Genomic DNA, 23,136 nt, shown 5'->3' with positions numbered 1-23,136 from the left:
AGTGACTTACCCAAGGTCGCACAGTTAAGAAGTATGTGACTCCAGGCCCAGTTTTCTACCACTGCGCCAACCAGCCGCCCCATTAACATTGGAGTTGTGGATACCATCCCGATCCTGGGACTAAAGCCCACCTTCCGCATACATGCAGTTAATGTGGCCTGATTCTTACAGCCACAAGACCTACAGTGGGGCAGAGACTATTACCTTGCTCTGGAGATTGCGTTCCATAAAGGTAGCACTAGACACAAATGAATGGGAGCAAAGTGCGTGTTAGATGGATATACGTGCACGTGCGCGTGTGTGTGACCAGCGGACATCAGCCGTTTTATAAAAGGGCCAAACGGAACGTCCTTAGAAATCTCATCCAAGGAACCAGCAGAGAAGATTGTTTAAAAGCGTTAATATTCAAATCCCACCCGCTAGACCACCCCAAAAGTTCTGACACGCCCACTTTTCTGAACCGACAGCTAAGAACGCCCAATTGGCGCAGGCCCCATTTAGTTATCATCGTCCAATCAATAGTCAGGAAGGGCTTCCTCTCTCCGACACCTGGGCAGTGATTGACAGAAACTTCCACCAGTTCATGGAGGTGCTGCGAGAAGCCCGGCTCCCTTCGCTCACTCTGTAGCCAGTAACGGACGAATATTCGGAATGACGTCTACGCTGTCCAATAAGAAAGGAGCAGAGGGTGGAACCGCCCAGCCCCGGAGAGAAGGGACCGGATAGTGGTGGATAAGGGAACTGAGGGAACCTAGCGGGATCGGGAGGGCGTGGCGTGGCGGAGACGTGGGACGGCGCGCGCGCTCCCAGGCTGTCGGCGGCGCGCGCGCACCCTCCTCATCAAGAGTCCTGTGGTAAAAGCCGTTCGGAAAATGGCCGCCGCCGCCGCGCTGAGCGGAGGAGGAGGAGGCGAGGAGGACAGACTGTGAGTGGCGCCGCTGTGGCCGCGGGCGGGGGCCCCTCCGCGGAGAGGAGGCAGCGCGGGCGGGGGCCGCGGGGTCGGGGAGGCGAGCCGGGCCGGGCCGGGCTGGTGGATGGCGTCCCTCCTTCCCTCCCCCCTCCCTCGCTCTCGCTCCCCCCTCCTTGGAGCCCGGAGCCCTCCGTCGGTGCCACCCCGCCTCTCGCGGCGGCCGGCCTCCCGGCGCGCGTCCCAGCGCGCGCACGCCCTCCCACCCGCCGCCCGCTTGGCCCCGGCTAGGCGCTCGTGCGCTCAGGCCCGCTGCTGGTGGGCCTGGAGCCCCGCGCTGCGCCGCGCAGTCCTCTGCTCTCGCGCCGTGGCCGCGCGCTCCTGCCTGGCCTGTCTGCCCGCCCCCTCCCTGCCCTGCTTGGACTCGTGCACGCCCGTTGGCGCGCGCTCGCTCCCCCATCCATTCCCCCTCCCCCCGCCTGCCCATCTCCTGTTTTCTCTACCCCACAACCTTCCTGGTCGTTTATCCTCCCCATTTCTTCTCTCCACCCCCCGATTTCTTCCCCCCCTCCATTTCTTCTTCCCCCCCCATTTCTTCTCCCCCATCTCTCTGACTTTTCCCCTCCCCCCGTCACTTTGGCCCCTCCCCTCCCGCGCCTGCGTAGTAGTCCTACTCCCCGGCGAAAGAGTGCGCCACAGCAGCTCCATCTCCCTCCCTTCCTTTCCCCTCTTCTTGCCCCCTTCTGCTGCCCTGTTCAAGCCCCTTTTTTCCCGTCCCCCACATCTTTGCCAGTCTCCACAGGGCTGTCAGTTCTCCTCCTCCTCCCCTCCCCCGTGGCAGGAAGAGGGAGATGGGAATTCCTGGCCACCCCATAGGGAGGAGTGTACATGATGTCCCCTTCTGCCCCCCAGCCATTCCTAATAGAAGCAGTGCGGAAAGTGTCACCAATTCTGTTACTTGCAGCCGAGGGGACTCTTTGGTAAGGAGTCCCACATTGGGGGATGGCTGAATTTGTGGCTGTTGGAGCATGGTACGCACACCTCATATCCCTCCCCCACCACCCCCAGTCTGCCAGTTACATAAAAGTGCTACTCTGTAGAGCCCCGAGTTCAGATTGCCCATTGGGAGCAAAGTCACAGACAGGACGACTACTGTCTACTTAGATGGTTTCTTGAGCCTTGTGAGCTCTGTCAACCCTCAGGGCCTTCAGCTGTATTTTGTTCCTCCTGTAGTTTTGAACGGATCCCCAGATAAATTCATTTCAGATTTCCAGAGTGTAAGTAACAGTCAGAACCTTCATGTGTAACACTTGGTCCAACTGATTGTTAAACTTTTCAAGTTCTTAGCAAAACCAGGTGACTTGGGCCTCCTTTTAGGTTTTAGTACAAGGCCTATTGCTTAACACGAAGACTTGAGGAGAGTGGGAAGACTCCATCCCTGAGAACATTTATGAAATTAATATATAGGTAGCACAGAAGAAATAATTGACCTAAATGGGTTTTTTTCCCTTTCACTGAATATGTCAACTACTTTTAGCATTAAGTATGCAGGAGTATAGGTTGTTTGCAACAAACATTGTAACAAAGGAGATAGTGTTGACTTTCTTTCCATAGGATAGGTGCAGGCAGTTGGTTTTTTGCTAGGGGGAATTGGTTGTGCTGAGCCATACACAGCCCTTGTGACTAGTAACATGCATGAGTGAGGCCACTGGGTTGGATGAGAACTGTAGTCTGTGGTCGTGGAATTAAACTTTCTCTGTATTAGGTTCTCGACCTAGACTTTCTAACAGGAACTTAGGGATTTAGTTAAGCTAGGAAAATGAAGCATAACTTTGTACCCTATGGCTAATTAAATTGAATTTTTATAAGGCAGCTAATATCCTCAATAGGATTGGTGTAGTGTGAAGTTTTTGTATGGATCCCTACATTTTGGTAAATACCAGTTGGGTCAAATTCCCAGTCTTTCAGAATATGCAAGGACCTAGTAAAGAGGCAGGACTTTTCTTATCTTAACTCCTAATCAAGCAAACCTAGTCATTCTTACCATAATGTTTCCATTGGGAACCCTTTGAAACCTTCAATACCCAAACACCAAGCTGGAAGCCAAAGTATTGCTTTTCTTGTGCTCTGTGCTCTTCGTGTGTTTTGTGTGTATGTGTGCGGGTGTGTGCATGTGTGTGTTTTTTTTGTTGTGTTTTTTTTTCTTATCAAGCCTGTCAGATTCAAAGCTGGAAGAAGAGACCTTAGAGGTCAGCTAATGTTATGGACGAGGACGCTGAAAAGGTCAGACACGTAAGAGAAGAGATTCAAACCCGGTTCTACTGACTCCAAACTCAGTGTTCTTTTTACTGTAAAATATATAGGCTGACAAATAGCCTAACCATTGTTTTGTTGTTTGGGATTGGGATCTGTGATTTCATTTGTGTGGGAAACTCCTGATATGGAATCTAGGTCCACGTTTTCTAGTCTTAGAATGTTGCCTGGTTCTCTGAGAGGGTAAGTGACTTACCTAAGGTCACACGGGGCAGGGCTTGAACTCAAGGCTTCCTGACCACAGGGCTTGCCCTTTATCCACTAGACTCTCAGGTACTGTTAGAGATAAATATATATCTATCTATATATATATCTATATCTATATATCTATAGATATAGATATAGATATAGATATAGATATATACACACACCAATATATCTAAGTGGCCTTGCTGTACAAGACCCACTTAGTTAAGTTAGATGTACCTCTAACTTAAGAAATGGAAGGAGCAGGTCCATGAGCAGCCTTCTTGACAGTCATCTGTTCTTCACACCCCTGGTCCTGTAAATAGAGTAAGTATAAACCTCTTCCCGGGAGGGGTTTCTTTGAAAAGGACATTGAACTGAATTAGCCGTGTAAATTAGGCATCGGAGTTCTTAGTGTCCTAACAGCTCATAGAAATGCTACTTCCTTATTTCTTTGCTAGTGTCAGTCACCTTGTCACATCTCTGAGATTATAATACGAGTCAGTGGAAAAATACACTTTCTGTTTTCACAGATTTCTTTTGTCCCCACCCTACAAATGAAGTACCTTTTGTTGTCTCCTTTAGGGTTAGTGGGCTTTTGGTAGGAAGGAACCCCCCCCCAGTTGCCTCTGTGCTCATCTGCACACTAATGGACATGTATGTAGGGCATGTATATTTTTCTTCGAGTCCCCAAGCTTACATACTTTGGTCAGGTTCACATTATACAACACCATAAAAGAGAAACATGGTTTTGAACAATTCTGTCGAATGAAAATGAAAAACTGCAGGTGGTAAAACAATTTTGCAGCAGACCACTATATCTGCATTTTGTTAAAGCTGTGTGTACCGTTTCTAATTGGAATGCTTCTCTTGCCAACTTAACATAAAGGACTGTTAGTCACTCAGGTAGAATTACCGATTCCTCCAGTCGAGTACCCTTTTCAGCTTTAGCTTACCTCCTTGCTGCTATTTGGATGGTAAACAATATGTTGTAGAATCTCTGTTAATCTTTCGTGAATATGAGCATTGGCAAAAAAAAAAAAAAGCCTTGTAGCTGGCTTAGAACATCCCGTCACGCTTTGCAATCAGCCATCGTGTTCGGCCCTGAAGAAAAGGGCATGAAATCTTTCAGGTTGTCATTAATTAGTATCTGTTGTGTGTGTCCTAGGTGCATGACATCATGCTGAAACCAGCACTGAATTTTTAGAGAGTGTTAAGGGGACCCTCCTTTAGACTGATAGGAGCAGTAACACAATCCTTCACAAAAGGTCATTTCCTCTGAATGTGAATGTGTCCAAACACACTCTTTTAAAATTAGCTCCCTTGGCCATATTTAATACATATACAGGCCAGCCTTAATGTAGAGTTTCACTCTCACTATAACTTCAATTCAACAACCATTCAGCTTAGCACCTATGTGCAAGCTAATCTACTGTACTCTGTGAATACAATGGCAGTATGGGGGGAGGGGAGGATGCAGTATGTATATATATCTCTGTATCTGTGGTCTTGTTGATCTTGCATTCTCATCCTGTGCTGTGACTCTTGTCCTCCTTCCTCTCTTGAAAATCTATCTCTGGAGGTCCACCCAAGGCTATGGGCTTTTCCCTAGACCTCTTGACTTTGTATGGATACCAGTTGGGTGCCTGGCTACCTTTCCATTATCCTTGGCTTGGCCCACCAGCTCTGATGGCATGAATAAAAATAATTATAGTACAAGGTAAGATGTGATAGAGCAAAGGAGATCTGAAATTCTCTGAGGAAATATGAGAGAGAACTTCGGTGTCTTATTTCATGCAAACTCGGGGGATAGAGATGACTTCTGAGGGTAAGTGGCACTTGGGCCAAGCTTTGAAGGAACAAAAGGATTTTAACCAGTAGAGATGAGAAAGTAACATCTAGGCACAAGGAGTTGCCCTTCAGAAGTGCATAGAGGCTAGAGATGGCAGCTCAAGGTTAGCGAACAAACAGTCTACTTTGACTCACAGGGTTCTGTCGTCTTGCTTTGGAGATAGAATAGCTGTGACTATGAAACCAAAGAATTATCGACTTCATTCTAGTAGCACCCCAGAGCTTTCTGTCAGCCTTTCTGCTTACCAGCTCCCTATTGTGACATTGTTTGGGATAGCATAGCTTTGAAACTCAAACCACTCTACCTGCCTTCAGCTACAGTTTGGTTGCAATTATCTGTCTTGGTCCTCCTCTTTTGCATTTTTCAGTGGAGCAAATTTTTCAAAATGGAATTTTTATTTGCATGAAATTCAATCAAATCAACAAGTTTTTTAACAAACCCTAACTGTATGCCCAAAACTGTGTCAGGTTGTAGGGATACAAATGCAAAGAATAAAATAATCCCTACTCTCTTAAGGGCCTTACTTTCTAATGAAGAGACAAGTGCACATAATAAAAGAGATCTGTATACACACATACAGAAACAGCACAAATATAGTAAATAAATAGGATTGTAAATAAAGAAGTTACATATAAGATATGATCTATTGGAGAACACTAGCAACTGGGAGGGAGGGTCTTTGTGTAGAAGATTATGCCTAAGAGGGCAACTCTGTTAGGCACAGATAAGGTGGGAATGCAGCGCAAGGATACTGGATGGCCTTTTTAAAGGCAGGGAGATGAAAGATGGGAGACAGAGGGTTGTGTGTGAGGAGCAAAGGCTGGATCCCAAAATTCAAGAAAAGGACAAGTAATGTCTGATGAAGCTGGAAAGACAGGTAGACCTGCTGGTTGGTTGGTTGGTTGGTTGGTTTTTTTCCTGAATATAACATTTAATAGGGGCATGTGATCTATTGTTAAAGGATTGGTCAATCACACATGGCCCTGTGCGGAAAGACTTTTTTTTTTTTAAACCCTTACCTTTTGTCTTTGCATCCAGACTAAGTATTGGTTCCAAGGCAGGAAAGTAGTAATGGCTGGGTAATTAGCGTGAAGTGATTTGCTACAGGTCACATAGCTAGGAAGTATCTGAGGTCATATTTGAACCCAGGACCTCCCATCTCCAGACTTGGTGGTCTTCCTCTTTGCAAGTTTGTCCCATGATTGAATGGTACTAGAGTGTGGAGTTGCCAGGAACATCCCCAATTCCACGATTTTTGGGCAACAGAACCTTTTGATTCTTGAAAAATAGCCTCAATGAGTTCAACTGCTCACATTAAAGCATGCAACTTGGATAGAATCACATACTTCATCCTTGTAATTGTTTGCCATTAAAATATATGCTTACTCGTATATCTGCCACTGCCTCTGAAGCTGGCAGGTGCCTAGGATGAATTAGGGGTCAGTTATCTTGACTGCTTTAGAGCCAGAGGTCTTTGGTAGGTCTATATCCAAATCACATTTTGAGAAGTTCTTCGTTTTTATTGTTTCTGGGATTTGGGTGTGTGTGTGTCATTGCTCTTCTTTTTAACTTAAATCTGGATTAGATCAAAGACTTTTGGAGCTGAAAAGTACCTTCCTTAGAGATCATCTGTTCTGGCTAAAGTTTTACATGTAAAGAAAGTCCCAGAGAATTTTAACTAATTTGCCAGAGATCATCTAATTAATATTCGCTTTTCTGCCAGTTTCATTTTTGTTTATCTAATTGACTTTACTGTCTGGATCTCAAAGCACTTTCCAGTCTTGAATGTGAGAAAGGAAAGCATTCTTCCTTCCCCGTTATTATGGGGAAGTGATGGCTCAGATGATATAGCTCTTTGATGGACTAATGTACCCATAATTATTCCCATAAACAGTTTCTAAAGCACATTCTGGTGCTCTTTCATGTAAAGATAAAGGTGCAGCACTTGGATAGTTCAGGGGCCCAAGAGATTAGCTATTTTCTTGGCAGTTTGGGTCATAATAAGGAAATGAGGACGGATATCTTAGTAATATCTAAAAATACAGTTATACAAGCAGCCCTAGAACTGTCTTTTGGTAGCTGAGCATTTTATTCAAAAGCAAAAGAGAGGTAGTAATTAACTTGTAGATTTTGGCTCCTGCAATCTTGATAGTTTTTTAAAAGGTCTGAGTTGTCCCTGGTGATAGAAGATTCAAATATTTTTGATGATGTCCCTTAATTGCCCGGGTCACCATATTTTCACTCTTGCTAGTCATTATTTTGAACCTGGTCTTTTTTAGAATGAAAAGTCCGTTCCCTTCAAATGATAACATATACGCTGCTTGTGTAAATGCATTGCATCAAGCAGTATTCTACTGTTTGGGAAACAAGGCCTGCTTTGTTAACAGACTTAATATGTTTTCTCGTGGAATGATACCTTGGTAGAGCACATCGTCTTGAAAATATATTCACTACTAGAATGTTTCTGTGTCGTTTGTGCCTAGAGGCAGGAGAACATGCCAAAGATTGTAGCTAATGTCCTGTTTTATAGCATTAGGACTTTGCCACAGATAATAAAATATATGATGTTCTCTCTTAAAAAAAAAAAAAGAATGGTTTTTCTTTTCGTTGTAGCAGTATACAAATACTCAATATTCAAAGCTTCCAATTATGAAGTCACCTTTCCTGGTGTACGTAGAATTTTTTCTCCATTTTTATCTTCAAAATACTCCAAATAGCCCTGGGGAAGAAGGTCTTGAAGCACATGGGGGCTTTCAACTTACCATTTTCTTTGTTTTAGGCTCCATAAAAACACAGAATCACCAGTTCCTGCTTTGATGTGACATGTGACTCCCCAGAACACATCTTGCTTCTGTAGACCAGCTCCAGCAGGATTCCATGGTAGCTGGGATGTTAGGGCTCAGGTAAGTAACCTTCTTTTTTTTTTTTTTAGTATATGTCATGGTTTGGCCAACTGTTTAAAAAAGATGTTGTGCTACACTTGGACAGTATAAAAAATACCCCAAAGACTAAAGATATGATATATTTGTGCCAAACTGCGCCATATAATAAAAAAAATTTACTTCCCTGAGCCCTGAAAGATCAGTTTTTGTACGGTTGCTGCCTCATGGTATGTGTTAAGGAGTAAGATTAGAGCAAAAACTGGTGATCTGTAAATTCAGTTCACCTTTCAGCAGATCAGCTAAGCTTAAAATCACTTATTGCTGAATTTTTTGACCACCTGTTATAGTAGTGAAACATGAGTGATCATTTTTTTAAAAGCCTTGTATGATTTTGAGTGCATAATTGTATAGTGTATATTCGGGGACAGTAACTCCTAGTCATATAGTCCTGTCAGTGTTACTTTCTCCTTGGTTCTCACCAAGCAGCAGAGAACCTAGCTATTGGGGGATGCCCATCATGGCCATGACCACTTAGGTGGTCTTCCTGAGGTGAGAAGCACACACACACTGATGAGCATGTCAAAGAGAGTCAGGGAAATGATATAGAATGTCTTTTGGGAAGTTTCTGTGGTAGAGAAATGGGGATTTGGTGCCTTTGGCATCATTAGGAGGCTTATATGTTTTCAGGGTGAATGGTTCCTTAATTTCTCCATTGCATTAGATCATGCATAGCATCTCTCTTCATTAAAAAAAAATTAGTGGTCATGCCACTTTTCATAATTTTAACAAAACGTATAGCGATTGTCTTAAGTTTCTTGGGGACTTGTACACTTGGAGCTCACACACCCAGTATGTTGAGGCACGGGATTTGACAGCTTCTTTTCCTCTCTTCATGGTAAGTTTCCCCAGATGTTGCCAGTCCATTGAAGCGATCTTAACACAGCCTGGGAACAAAGCATCACTTTAAGCCCTTCCTTCAGTCTCAAAGGGGTGTTCTTAGGATCATTGTAAAGCACTTAGTACTGTGCCTGGCACATAGGCAGTGCTATGTAAATGGCGACGACGATGACGATGACGATGACGATGACGATGATGATGATGATGATGATGATGATGATGATGATGATGATTTGTTCTGACTTCTCCCAAAACTCAACTGTTGAGGGCAAAATTTGTACAAAGGAAAATTGACTGTGAAAGGTAGCTTTTTGCATCTTTCAAGACCCATATTTGGCTCTGCTTCTGAGTCTTATGATTGAAACAGTAATTCATACCATCCATTGCTATGGAATGTGAGCTGAGCTTTGTTCCTGGGAACTTTCTCCATGATTTTCTTTTCCTTCTAGAAGTAATTGTGTGCGGCTTATGCTAAGTTTTGCCTCATAGACTGGGTCTGTCTGATTTAAAGGGGGGAATGAACAGATTTCCTCAGATAGGTTTTTAGGATTTTATTGTTTCACAGGCATTTAAAAAAATATATTTTAAACATAGATAGCACTGTTATTTTCAGGGTTTTCTCCAAAGGTTTTAGGAAATGATAGGAAAGTTCCCCAAACATGCTGTATTGTGAATGAAAAGGCGTATTAGCCCCAGTTTCAAAGAACTTATATTTTTTTAATGTTACTGTTGCTGGTGAGAGAATACTCTAAAGGGTAGAAACCTATTACCAACATTTAAAGAGTCAGAAGCTGCTCTTAGAAATAATTTAGACAAATCAGAAATAACTTAGAAAAACCTAAACTATCTCACTCTTACTTCAGTAATAATGAAAATGGCATTTTCAAATCTTACCTGCAGAGGGTAAAGGAAGTGCCTATTTAACCACTTTTAGACTTAAAAGGAAAAGGGAATGTATTGCATGTATACATTTTTTTTCAACTCTCCAAACCCTTTAAAATATTATCATTTCTTTTGTTTCTGTAGTTAACAGTTTTATAACTGAAGCTGGCACCTGGGTCGAGTTTATCATACTTAACAGTTTTTTAAAATATAGCCCAAGAAGCCCTGGAGGGAGTTCGAAAGCTGGAATTAGATAAAGAAATTAAGACTTTCTTGAATTTCAGTGATTCTCAACCAATTTTAAGTTAAGAAGAATATGCTGATGGTTTGAGATGATTTTCATAATTAAAACTCCTATCTGTTAGCCTTCTAATATAATTTATCAATTGATAAGTACTTCCTGAAAGGTTTACCTCATGTGCCTAAAGTGTTAGTGGTTTTTAAAACTGTTCTCTAAAGTATTTTTATTCTGATTTACTTTAAACTTCACCAGGGGAAAGCTTTCTCATTTTCTGATTGCTTTTTTAGTATTTATAATCTTTAAGGGATTTTTTTTTCCAATCTTAACGGAAAGGTTGACAGTTCTGTGATGATAATTCTGTCGACTGACTGACTACAGTGTATGTTTTGAGCAGCCCAATGCAATTAAGTATTGGTGATGTTATATGAAGGCTATATTAATTTTGTGTCAACTATGTGAGGTTAGGGTTTTTCTGTTTGATACATGACTTGGATCTTTTGGAATGAAGCTAATACAAGTTCTTTACTAGTGCCCTTTTCTCCATAAACTTGGCAAGTACAGACTGGTTCTTGTCTCAAATCCAAATAGAAACTTTCTTGCCGTTTAGGCCTGGTTTATCTGTTTAACATTCCCTTTATTGTTATAGAAGAATAGTTTAGTACTGATAGATGATGGGATTTCCTTTTACAGTGTTTTTCAGGGTTGTCTTAAATCAAGAGATATGCCAACTCTTTTTTAAAATGAAAATGGTTCTTTGGTCACTAAAACTTAAGAGAATTGAGCCAAATTCATTTATCTGCATCACAGAATTGCCTAATGAAAACCCAGCCTGATGGATCAGCCTGATTCTGATTTAACCAAGAAAAAAAATTTTTTAATTTCTTCCTCAGAGGAGGAGGGAAATCTCTCTCTTTTTCACTTTCCTCCCCCACCCCTCAGCCTTTTAATTGCAGAAAATCCTGCTCGAAACATCAACAACATGGAAATAGGTTCTGATCAAGGACACAAGTAATACCCAGTGGAATTGCACGTCAGCTACGGGAAGGGTGGGAAAGAATATGATTCTTGTAACCAAGGAGTAATGTTCTAAATTGACTAAATAAAATTAAAAAGAAAAAAAAAAAGAAAATCCTGCTCTATAGGATAATCCCATAGATTTATGACTGCAATAGCATTCATCTGAGATATATTAGCTATTGCTGTTTATCTGACATAGACAAATCCTTTTTTCAACAATTTACACTAGAAAAATCCTGTTGCCATCCAAAGTATTCTAAGCACAATTTTTAATGTTTGAAACCTCTCCTAGTGCTTGCTAAAATCATAGGAAAAATTTTTAATTGAAGTTGATATCACAGTAATACCACCTTCATTTTCAGAGTGTCCTTATTAATACTAATCTGCCCAATAACATGGAATTTTTTTTTTTACTTTCAGGGTAAACTTAATACATGTCCAGAAATGATGTGAATTCTAGAAAATCAGACTTAAAAATTGAAAGATATTTTGTTGCATTATAAGTGCTTGATGTTTATAAACCATCAGTCCCATTTAGAAAAAAATAATTGGACCTCGATGTTCACAAAACTTTTCTTCTCTCACAAAAAAAATTTTTTTTTTAAACAGAAAGTAGTTATTGTTGTAGACTTGTGAAAAGGGTAACCAAATAATAATTACCCTTGGATTTGAAAGTGAGCCTCAGCAGGGTGCATGTTCCTTTCTAGGCTTATGCCTTAGCCATCTGATTATGCCACTCAGAGACCTTCTTTCCTTTGCTCTGCTTGGTATTGCCACTAAAAGAACAACTAGAACATTTTGGTTTAGGGGATCTGTACTTTCAGTATCCATGTGAAATTTAATTTTCAATTTATCTTAAAGCATATCCATTTCAGTTGGAACCTCTTGTGCCCAAGTCTTGACAGTTGCATTGGTGAATTGTTTTTAAAGAATTATTTCAGATATTTAGTAGCTGATTTCCAGATTTAAATATCTGTACTTGTTTTTCATTTGTTTGTTTGCTTTTCTAAACAGTGGAAAGAATCAGTCCACAATAAGACCTAATGGTCTGTAGTATCTTAACTGTTGGGGATTTTAAGACTTGGCCAAAAGTATAAATATCCAAGTGTGACAGTTTGCCTTTGACTCTCAGTAACTGTGGAATAACAACAAACAGAAATGATTGTACTAAGCTGGTGATAACAGCTCTTGTAGTTCAATGTCATTCTGAGGTAGTCACCATAACAATTCCTCTGCAGTCTGAAAAAGCTGGGAGGCCTTTGAAAGTGGTCTGTATGACCCTATAAGGAAATAGCTGTGTAGCTAAAGTGTTGTGTTAAATCGCAGTCACCTGCAGGAATTCTTGCCTCTTTCCACTAAAAGAGTGGGAAAGACTTATGTTGCAAGCAATTTCTCTCAGAGCTCATGCCACTGACTCAGTATTGCAGTTTCTATAGCTTGCCTCTCTTGGCCTGCTTTAAGGCCTGTTATCTGGGTCCAATTTTTCTTTTCTTCATACTAGCTTTATGCTTCCTTTCTTATGAAAATTATATTATTTTGGAGCTGTAGGCATGCAAAAAGAAAGCATTTCAAATTGGGTTATACTCTGAAAAACAACTTTGTGAGGATTTTTTTTTTTGGCATGGCATCCAAATCCTAATGCTTTGTCTTAAGTCAAAGGATTCTTTTTTTTTATAATGGCTGGCGCCACCAATTCCTCCCAGAACCCGAAAATGCCACCCTAATCCTTTTGTCTCTTTCATTATCCCCAAAAGTAAAGGTTCTGCACAGAGGCCTTGGCTTTTGATACTCAGAGCAGAATCTTCTGCTGTGGTGGTAGCAATCCCTTCCTGGCTTTCAGAGACCAGCGGAGTAGAGTGTAACACAGAAGAAGGCACAGAGAGGGCAGGTCTGGGCAGCTGTGGTTGGAGCCAGTTACCTTTGGGAGCACTCACATTGCAGTCAGAAAACAGGGGAACACATCTCTAGGAAAGGCTGAATTCATTGGCTTTCTGAGTGTCTGGACCTGGGTTCAGGCAGCTCTTCCTCCATGCTGCACGGGCACTGACCTTTGACCTCTCCCTCCTCAGTGCCCATTTTTGCCATGTTATTGTATATCTGCTGTGTAAAACGGAGAGAATAAAAAGTGGCATAGTAGCACTTGGGGTCTGTTGTGTGTTTATATAAAAACACATGTTCTGCCGACAGATAGGTGTGCAATAGAGAATCTCTTTTTCTTTGGCTTTCGTGGTTTCTCAGCTATCTCTAAAGCTTGGGGCAGAAACCACAGGGCTTGAGTAAGTAATGCAAATACTGAAACAGGGAACTTAATGGAGGTTGAGTTAAAGGCATCAGGCTTCTCCAGGTTTGAGAAATTCGGTTTGTTTCAATCTCTCTCCCTCCCTCCCTCTTCCCTTCACTTCCCCTCCTTGCTTTCATCCTCCCCTTCCCTCTTTCTCTTTCCTTCTCCCTCCTCTTTCCTTCCTTCTTCCCTGTCTCCTCCTTTACTCCTTTTCTTCCCCTCCATCTCCCTCTCCCCCCTTTCCCTCCCCTTCCCTCTCTCCTCTCCCTCCCCTTCTCTACTTCTATCTCTCTCCCCCTCCTTCTCTTCCAATAAAATGTAAGGTCATGGGGGATCAAGAGAAACAGGAACTTTTTTTTTTTCTGTCTTTGGGTCCTCAGCACCCTGCACAGTGCTTGGTACATATTATGGGTTTAATAAATCTATATCAAATTGATGTTTATACCCTGACTGTTAGAGCACAGCTTTTTGTGTGTGTAGTTATATCAGGTTCTAGAAACATGGGACATGATTTTCCTTTCTCTGGCTGATTGAGTCATACAAGTTCAGCAATTTGAACCAAATTGTGTTGTCTTTTGGGGATTTGCCTTAAGAGGAAGAGTGCTATGTAACAGCTCTGTGCGTTTGTGAAAATTTCATTGTTGATTAGAAATTTCTTTGGAATACTTAAAGCTGTGAAAGGAGGGGTGGTTCTGTTTGTCTCCTGACTTTCTAGGATATTCTTTCCAATTCCCTGGATTCATTTGCTGCAAGCTTTCTCCTTTTTTAGTCCCTGAAATGGGGGGAAAGGGGACCCAAAATTTTATTATGTCTTTATTTTTAGCAGTGTAGATTCTGGTGGTCATGATAACTTGATTGATAAAGTAGTGGGCTTCATTCAACCAGAATGTGCCGATATAACCTAAGAAAGTATTATTGATCTGAATTTCTTCCCTGCTCAAGGCAGACATTTAACAAATGCAATTAGCAAATTAGAAATTTTTATACTTGATGTGATCAATATTGTAAATACATTATAACATGATTCCAAATTAACCAGGAAAATTAAAATATCTGATTTCTGTACCACATTTCCTCTCCATCCTCTCTGCATCTTTCCAGTCTCATATTATTCTCCTTTTTATATGGTTATGTTCCAGACAAAGAGGGCCACTTAGCTGTTCCCACATCTTAAATTCCATGCATTCCCATGAAGGCTAAGATGTGATGCCCTCTATCTGTTGAAAACCTCTTCATTTAGGGCTCAACTCAGGGGCCGCCTCCTCAAGGAAACTTTCCCTGATTTCTTCTCTGCTGAAAGTGTTCCCTTCTTTCTCAAAATTTTTCTAAAAGAAATTGTCTAGCTCTTTCCTTTGCCTCCTCTTTTGTAAACTACTTGTGTATCTGCAGTATCTACAGCATAGAAGCTACTTCAAGGTAGGACTGTGTTTTCATCTTTATTCCTCCTTGCAAATAACAGATATTCAATAAATAACTGTTGAAATGTAGTCCTCTAGGGGCAACTAGGTGGCTTAGTGAATAGAGAGCCAGGTCTGGGGGGGTCCTGGGTTCAAATTTGGCCTCTCAGATACTTCACAGCTGTATGGCCCTGGGTAAGTCACTTAACTCCAATTCCCTTACTGCTCTTCTCCCTTAGAACTGATACCTAGGATTGATGCAGAGAGCTTATTTAAAAAGAAGTATCATCCCATGGTAACATGTGTGGTATAGTGGAAAGAGCAAGAGACTTGAATTCACCAGAACTTGGTTCTAGGCCCAGACAGGTTCTTTCTTCTCCCTCCGTAGGCTTCATTTGACTCACTTGCCAAAGGAAGGAATCAGAATAGCTAATAGCATCAGCCCCATCCAGCTCTGACATTGAGGATCAGAGAGGAGGCAGAAAGGAGTTGAGCTGTATGCTGACCAGCTCCATTCTGCCCCCAAATCAGTTCCTTCTCCCTACCCTTCCCTCATATGTGGGTAGGGAGCTGAATCTGAGTTGGAACAGTTATGGCGGTAACCGAAAAGCCTAGAGAGCTCTGGGGTGGGTCCCAAGTACCACCAGCATTGGTATTTGTTGTCTGCTCTTACACTTTTTTTTTTTCAAGTTATGACAGTAAACTGCACCTAGAGGGTTTCAAGCAAAAGTGCCCTTAAAATGACCAGGTTCTGTGATGAAATTGTTAAGGAACATGGAGGCCCTCATCCTTCTGTACCCTCCTAATCAACTCCCACCACAGTAGCCCTTCCAAACCTTTTCATCCCTCCTCCAACTTCCCTTGATTCCCCTTGCCCTCACCCCCTGCTAAGAACCTTTTCTCATATTTTACAGGAAAAATTGAGGCCATTCACCTTTTCCTCATCCTCATTCTCTTTGACCTCTCTTTAGGTTAGTCTCTCAACCTTATGCCATCTTCTCTGTAGGTTTTCAGGTCAGCTCTCTCTCCTGATTCTCCTCTTGCCTAACTGACCACTTCTCTGTCTCTGTTGCTGGATCTTCCAGACTACTCCCTCTTGTCATATATGTCCCTCAGGGTTCTGTCCCTGAGAAGGCCCTCTTCTCTTCATTTCATCTTTAACCCAACCCACTTCTTCCTTTATACTACTACATTTGATGATCTCATCAGCTCCCATGAATTTAATGATCATCTCTGCTGATAATTCTCAAATCTGTCTTTTCTGCACTAATCTCTCTTCTGACCTCCTAGCTTGTATCTCCAATTGGATGTCCACTAGGTTTTTTTTTTTAAACTCTTACCTTCCATCTGGGAATCAATACTGTGTATTGGATGGTAAGGTTAGGAAATGGGAGTTAAATGACTTGCCCAAGGTCACCCAGCTAGGAATGTCTTGAGATCAGATTTGAACCCAGGACCAGGTCTCTAGGCCTGGTTCTATCCACTGGGCCACCTAGCTGTCCCCAGTGTACACACACACACACACACACACACACACACACACACACACACACACGTGATTCCCCTGCCCAGTAGACATTTTAAACTCAACAAGTCCCAAGCAGAACTTATCTTCCCATATAAACCCTTTCTCCTTCCTACTTTCCCTATTACTGTCCCAACACAGATTCACTCAACCCAGCACCACTGGCCTCCTTGTTCCATAAAAAAGACTCCATGCTGTGTCAGTGGTCATTTTCAATGGCTGTTCTCTGTGCATGTAAGTGCTCTCCCTACTCATTTTTGCCTCCTGGCTTCCTTTAAGTGCCAGTTAAAATTCCATCTTCTATAGGAAGACTTTCTCAACACCTTACTTTATAGTGCCTTTTCCTCACTTAATTATTTTCTGTTTATCCGGAATATACCTCCTTTGTATGTACTGGTTCACTTGTTATCTCCTCCATTAGATTGTGAACTCCTTCAGGAAAGGGACAGTGTCTTTTGCCTTTCTGTATCCCTAGAGTTTAACACATACTAGATGCTTAATAAATGCCCAATGACTGACCGCCTGACTTTTTTGAGTCCTTTTCTTAAGACTTTCATTATTTTAGGGGCAGCTAGGTGACTCAGTGGATTGAGACAGGAGGTCCTGAGTTCAAATGTGGCCTTCCTAGCTGTGTGACCCTGGGTTTAACCCCCATTGCCAAGCCCAGTGATGGCAAGCCTTTTAGAGACTAAGTGCCCAAATTGTAACCCACTACCCCCACTGGACTGCTGGGCAGAGAGGCAGGTGGAGTGAGAAATGTCATTAGGTGTGTATGGAAAGGGGGAGGGGAGCAGCCCCACCCCCTACCCCCGGGCCTAGCCCTTACCTCTCTTTTGCTGTGGAACCAACACAATATTGATTCTAAAACCAAAAATAAGGGTTTGAGAGAGAGAGAGAGAGCAGATGGTCATTTGTTTCATTAACCTCACAGTCATCATTTTCTAGGAAGCTTCAACAGAATAAGGCAGTGTTCATTTGTCCTCTTGGGTATCAATTTTCCCTCTTCCATTCTGAGAAGTCTTGAAAGAAAGTGAAGCATGTTGGGTGGGCAAAGAATAGCAGTGGAAGCTTTTAACCTTACTGTTCCCTGAATTCTGTCTGTTTTGTAACTGAAGAGTTTCACTTTCAGAAAGTGTCAACAGGAAGCTTTCACTGGTCTTAAACTTAGTTCATTTCTTTTACATATAATACCATCTAAGCAATAGCAGGAAGAAAAAAAACACAGTGCAATTAAGGAGACTCCTATAGAGAATGAGGAGCTCTTCTCAAATAAAATTTTTCCAGTTGCCCTCTTGCCTCTGAGTTAGGGTTAATCATAAGCTGAGAGAAACCAAAGCTTATTTCCAGCTGTTGTGAGGGGACTAATTTAAAGTAGACATCTGTTTCAGGATATAGTTATTTTCAAGTTAGGAAGACCTGAGTTCAAGTCCTGTTTCTGGCACATACTAGGTAGGTGCCCATCAACAATTCACTTAACCTCTCTGTGCCCCTGGAATTCTAGAAAATTCCACATTAAAGAAAAAATACCATCTATCTCCTCCACAGGTTGTTGTGAAGACCAGATGGGATGCTATATGAAAAGCCTTTTGCATATTATAAAGCTGCATTTAAATGTTAGTACTCATCATTCTTATCTGTCAGCATAGGGAGTTTTCCACATCAGGAGCTCTCCACACCACCAATAAAATCACAGGTCTATGCTCCATCTGGATTCAGACACTTCCCAGCTGTGTGACCCTGGACAAATCACTCTAATCCCAGTGGCCTAGTTCTTACCACTTTTCTGCCTTGGAATCAATACTTAGTATTGAGTCTAAGGTTGATGGTAAGGGTTTTTTTTTTTTTTTAATCTATAATTTCTGCCCCCCCCCCCCCCACTCCCAGTGAATTTTAGAATGTACACATAGCCACAGGAGCCCCCAACACCTTTGGCCTTTGCTTTTCCATTGGCCAGGTTTGAGGAAGACTTTAGTACTAATGACAGGGTCACAGACTCCAGGCTCTCCCATAAGAGGATAAAGGCACCTGACCTTTGTGTGCCAGAGGCTTAGAGGTACGTAGGGGATTACTGGCTTTATTCTTATCATGACTTGTTTCCAATGCGTGTTCCAGAAGCTCATTACTGAGTTGTGGAAATACTGTCTAAAGAGGCATTTCAGCTGCGCTCGTTGGACTGTTTTTAGAGAGAGTGGATGGGAATGACTGGCTTTGGTGTCCAAGACTCTCAGACTTTCGGGCTGATAACTAATGCACTTGTGAATTCCTTGGAGATGGGATTCTTTTCCCAGAGAAGCACCAGATTTAGGAAGAAAAATGAACTGTATTTCTTCCCTCTGTACCATTATCTCTTTTTTAAACTTACATCAGACACGGCAATTCTCAGGCCAAGATAATTGTGATTCCTGCTTAGTGTAGTTTTCTCTTTACTTACTACTTAACAAGAAAACAGAAATTTTACAAGCTTCAGGGAACTTTCTAGTGGAGCAGAACCAACTAAATGTTGAATTGCAGTGTTCTTCTTCTTTATTCATGCCATCAGACACATTCTTTGCCACTACTGGCTTCATAAAAGAGACAGTACTACAACTTCTTTCTTTCAACCCTCACCTTCCATCTTAGAATCAATACTGTGTATTGGTTCCAAGGCAGAAGAGTGGTAAGAGCTAGGCAATGGGGGTCAAGTGACTTGCCCAGGATCACCCAGCCAGGAAGTATCTGAGGTCACATTGGAACCCAGGACCTCTCATCTCCAAGCATGACTCTCAATCCACTGAGCCACCTAGCTACCCCCAGTCCTACAATTTCTATTATGCTCCTTCTGTTTTCTCCTCACTATGGCTCCACCTTATGGTCTTCATTTTGCCATAGGGGCTCAAAATTTTCCTCTCCTGAGAAACTGTCTTAATACCATTCTCTTGTTAGAAGTTGTTTTGTTTCTGGTTGACCACAAACGTTCCTGAAAAGAATTTGTCTTAGGTAGGAACTTAACTTTCTGAGAAAATAGTGTTCTAAAGGAAAACTTTTAAAATGAGATTGTACTTAAGCTTACAGGTAAGCAGGTTTTACTAAGTGAGTAAATGATCCTTTTGGAGATAAATCTGGAAAATTATAGGCCTTGCAACACAACTTTGTTTCCTTTCAGAGTGTGTTTTGGTGTGTCTATACTGTGTTTTGCTAGATCTTAATGTCTTTTTGTTTGGGATTCACTTCATGTCGTTTTAAGTATTTAGTTTGCTTCTGCAGGCTTTCTAAGCAATCAAAGTTGGAAGGAAGAATTTCTTTGTAGAACCCCATAGAAACCTGAATAGTCTGGTATTAATTAAATAAGAGGATATTGAGAGGGGTTTTCAGAAAACCTTAACATTGTGTTTTTCCAACCAGTGAATAAGGTTCCTTCAATAAAGCTGTTGTAATAAGGACTTGCAGCAGGGGCCCTAGTTTTGAATTCGCATTGAGCCTGAAAGGATCAACTTTCTCATTCGAAAACTCTAGAGATGAGTGAGTGCCAAAGTTAGTCTAAAACTAGTTTTGGGGGTGAGGTAGGGTAGAGATAGGAAAAGAAAGGAGACAAAACATAAATAAATTCAAGATGGCTAACTCACAGGCGTGCGTGGGAGCTAAATCAAATACCATGTTCATTAGAATAGCAATTCACTAGAATAGTATTACTGACCAAAAGGAGTTAGGAAACAGCAGGATTCTCATTAGGGATTGTGAGGTGCCCTCTGACTTCATGACTACTGGTTTATTTGATAGATTTTCCTTTTTCTAATTAAAGACCTTTAACAGAGGCTTCTTAGGCACTCTCAGAAGCTTGATGTGTGTTTAGTAGAATGAACTCTCTATTTCAGGGGGGAAATTTGAGTTTACAGCCATCAAACATCTGTTGTCGTGTCTAACTCTTCTCAACCCCATTTGGGGTTTTCTTGGCAAAGAAAAGAAGACTGTTGACTTCTCCAACTCGTTTTCCAAAGAAGGAAACAAGAGGCTCCAGGGTCACACAACTAGTGTCTGAAGCCAGATTTGAACTCTGGTCTTCTTGATTCCAGACCTCGAGCTCTATCCACTAAGCCACCTAGCTACTCCAAGTATATCTGGTTAGCCCCTATTGTGTGCCAGGCACTGCTCCATCATAAAGAGGCAGAAATTTTCCATATTTGATGCTGGATATCTCCAATGTTAGATAATTCCATCTCCGACCCCCTAGTTTTTTGGTGTCAATGAAAGAAAATGCATTTCAGTGCTTAATATGTGCAAAGCCTTGAGAATTCTAATTGAGAAGCAAGGGAGACCCTGCTCTCAGGGAGTTCACATTCTAATGAAATAAATAGACCAGAAGTCTCAAGTGCCAACCAGATTAAAATGGGGAACTGTTCAGCAAAAGAAATCATCATATAATCAATAATGTTAATTTTCTAAGTCAAGATGAAGCCAAAAGGGATGTCCTTTTATTTGAATTTGATGCCACAGGGGTAGCCAACACATTATCAAAGAGGCTTCAGCTACAAGTCAGATGGAAAGTTGTCCTAGTCCTTAGAACACAGTGGCATAGCAAATCGGAATGCAGGTTCTTTCATGATATTTCTACTGGTAAAATGATAGCTATTTCTGATGTTTGAACCGTTTGGCAACACTAAAAGGACTTAAGGGGTAAAAACTTTCTTTTCCTGGTCTTCAGTAGCTAGGGCTGCTCAAGGCAGGATTGCAGCCCCTGAGAGAAGAGGGGGTGTCTCCCTCCACAGGAGCTGTCAAAATAACTGGTCAGATCAGAGTTCCAAAATTTATGTGGGTTGTTAGTGCCTTTGAGTTGCTTTGGAACGGAGCAGGAAAAAATATCCACAGAATTTCTGGGTTTTTTAGACTGAAGTTTGGGGTGCCCTGGATGCAACTTTTAAGTAGGTGAACAGCACTGGATTCTGATTCTAAGACCTCTGCCCAATTTGATATCTTTAAGATAAATTCCTAAAATGAATTACTGAAGGGCACCTAGAGAGCCAGGCTTGGAGATGAGAGGACCTGGGTTCAAATTTTGCCTCAGACACTTCCCAGCTTTGTGACCCTGAGCAAATCACTTTAACCCCAGTTGCCTAGACTTCCGCATTGGCAAAGATGTGACACTTGTGCAGAGCCCTCACTCTGAGAGCTGCTCATTCCCCCACTTCCCAGTGCAGGAGGACATTTTTTGCATGCCCCACCCCTCTGTCCAGCTACCCAAAGCAAGCACTTTCTCCTTTAGCTTGGTGTGGGTGTGGCTCACAGACAAAATTTGCCTTCTGGGCACTCAAAGCTGACCTTAGATCTTACCAATACTTAGTATTAATTCGAAGACTAAAGGTGAGGGTTTAAAAATAAATAAATATATATATTTTTAGATGAGTTACTGAGACTGTAAACAGAAGGCTACAGTGACAACCCATCCATTTCATTCTATAGCCTATTATTACATGGAAATCAGTAGAGTCTTGGGGGTTTAGTGTAGTCATTTTCTTGATCTTTTAATCTTGGCTCAAAACTACAGAACATTTTGCCTTGGTGTTATCAAGGTTGCTATGTTGAATTATCTACTAGGGGCAATTTGGCAATTTTAAAAATCTCACCAGCAAATTAAAAAAAAGCTGGGTGACTTATTTTTGCTTTGGCAAGTTACTTCACCCCCATTGCCTAGTCCTTACCTCTCTTCTGCCTTGGAGCCAATATACAGTATTGATTCCAAGATAGAAGGTGAGGGTTTTTAAAAAAGGAATGTATTAGAATTCCCTGGACCTGGATGCTTAACCTTCAGAACAGCCATGCATAATTTTTTTTGCTATTGCCAGAGACTGGGGTGTTTCCAGATCTGTCAGTTTTCCAGATAATTTTGAGTCTACTCATTCTGTGCACTGGCTTTAGTTATCTTGTTACTGGGAGGTAGTGTGGTACAGTGGGAAGAACAGTGGATTTGAAGTCAACGGACCTGAATTAAAATCCTGGTCATTTCACCCCTCTGATCCTTAGTTTTCCTGTCTTTAAAAGGAAAAGGTTTGGACTTAAGTGATTTCTAAGGTCCCCAGACTAATTAGCTTTGTGATTTCCTGTATGCTTTTTATAATTTTTCTGTCTCCTCCTTCAGTATTAGCTGTTATTTATTGCTATTGTTGATGTGCTATCTCTATGGGGAGTGGGGGCAGGTAGTGAAATAAATAAGAAAGCTGAACATGGAGTCAATAAGTCCTGAGTTCAAATCCAGCTTTAGAAACTTATTGGCTGTGTGACTGGGCAAGTCACTTAAACTCTTAAGTTTCTTTCCCACTTGTAAAATGAAGATCATAATAGCACTTCCTTGTCAGCACCCCTTAGGAACTCCAGTGGTCCTGACACTTCCCTTCAAGGGTTGTTATGAGGATTAAATGAAATCATATTTGTAAAGCACTTGTTATTCATTCCTTTTCTGTAGAGTCCAACTCTTACAGACTCCTTTGGGGTTTTCTTAGCAAAGTTTTTGCAGGGGTTTACCATTGCCTTCTCCAGCTTATTTTAAAGATGAGGAAACTGAGACAAGTAGAATAAATGCCTTGGCCAGGGTCACACAGCTAATAAGTGTCCAAGGCCAGATTTGAACTCAGGAAGATCAGTCTTCCTGACTCCAGGCCTGGCATTCTATCCACTGCTGCCCTACCCGGCACATAGTAGGTCCTTGTTATATGCTTTTCCCCTTCTTTCCTTCTAGATTGCCTTTTTTAATCTGTGGGATGGGACACCATATAATTCATTTTTTGA

At 41.8% G+C, this 23,136-nt stretch overlaps 1 protein-coding gene across 1 annotated transcript in view; it reads left to right on the top strand.

The window, feature by feature from the left end:
• The first annotated feature begins 758 nt into the window (after nt 1-758).
• MECP2 (methyl-CpG binding protein 2) overlaps nt 759-23,136 on the top strand; it is an 81,861-nt gene continuing 59,483 nt past the window's right edge. Inside the window, exon 1 of the mRNA XM_056809454.1 lies at nt 759-925. Within this exon, the coding sequence (XP_056665432.1) occupies nt 873-925 (53 nt within the window). The 5' untranslated portion in view covers nt 759-872. The remainder of the gene's footprint in view (nt 926-23,136) is intronic.

This window comes from Monodelphis domestica, chromosome X (assembly GCF_027887165.1).
Source record: "Monodelphis domestica isolate mMonDom1 chromosome X, mMonDom1.pri, whole genome shotgun sequence".
In the NCBI taxonomy this organism is placed as follows: domain Eukaryota; kingdom Metazoa; phylum Chordata; class Mammalia; order Didelphimorphia; family Didelphidae; genus Monodelphis; species Monodelphis domestica.
The sequence above is the reverse complement of the archived record's forward strand: the minus strand, read 5'-3'. Positions and strand labels throughout refer to the sequence as shown.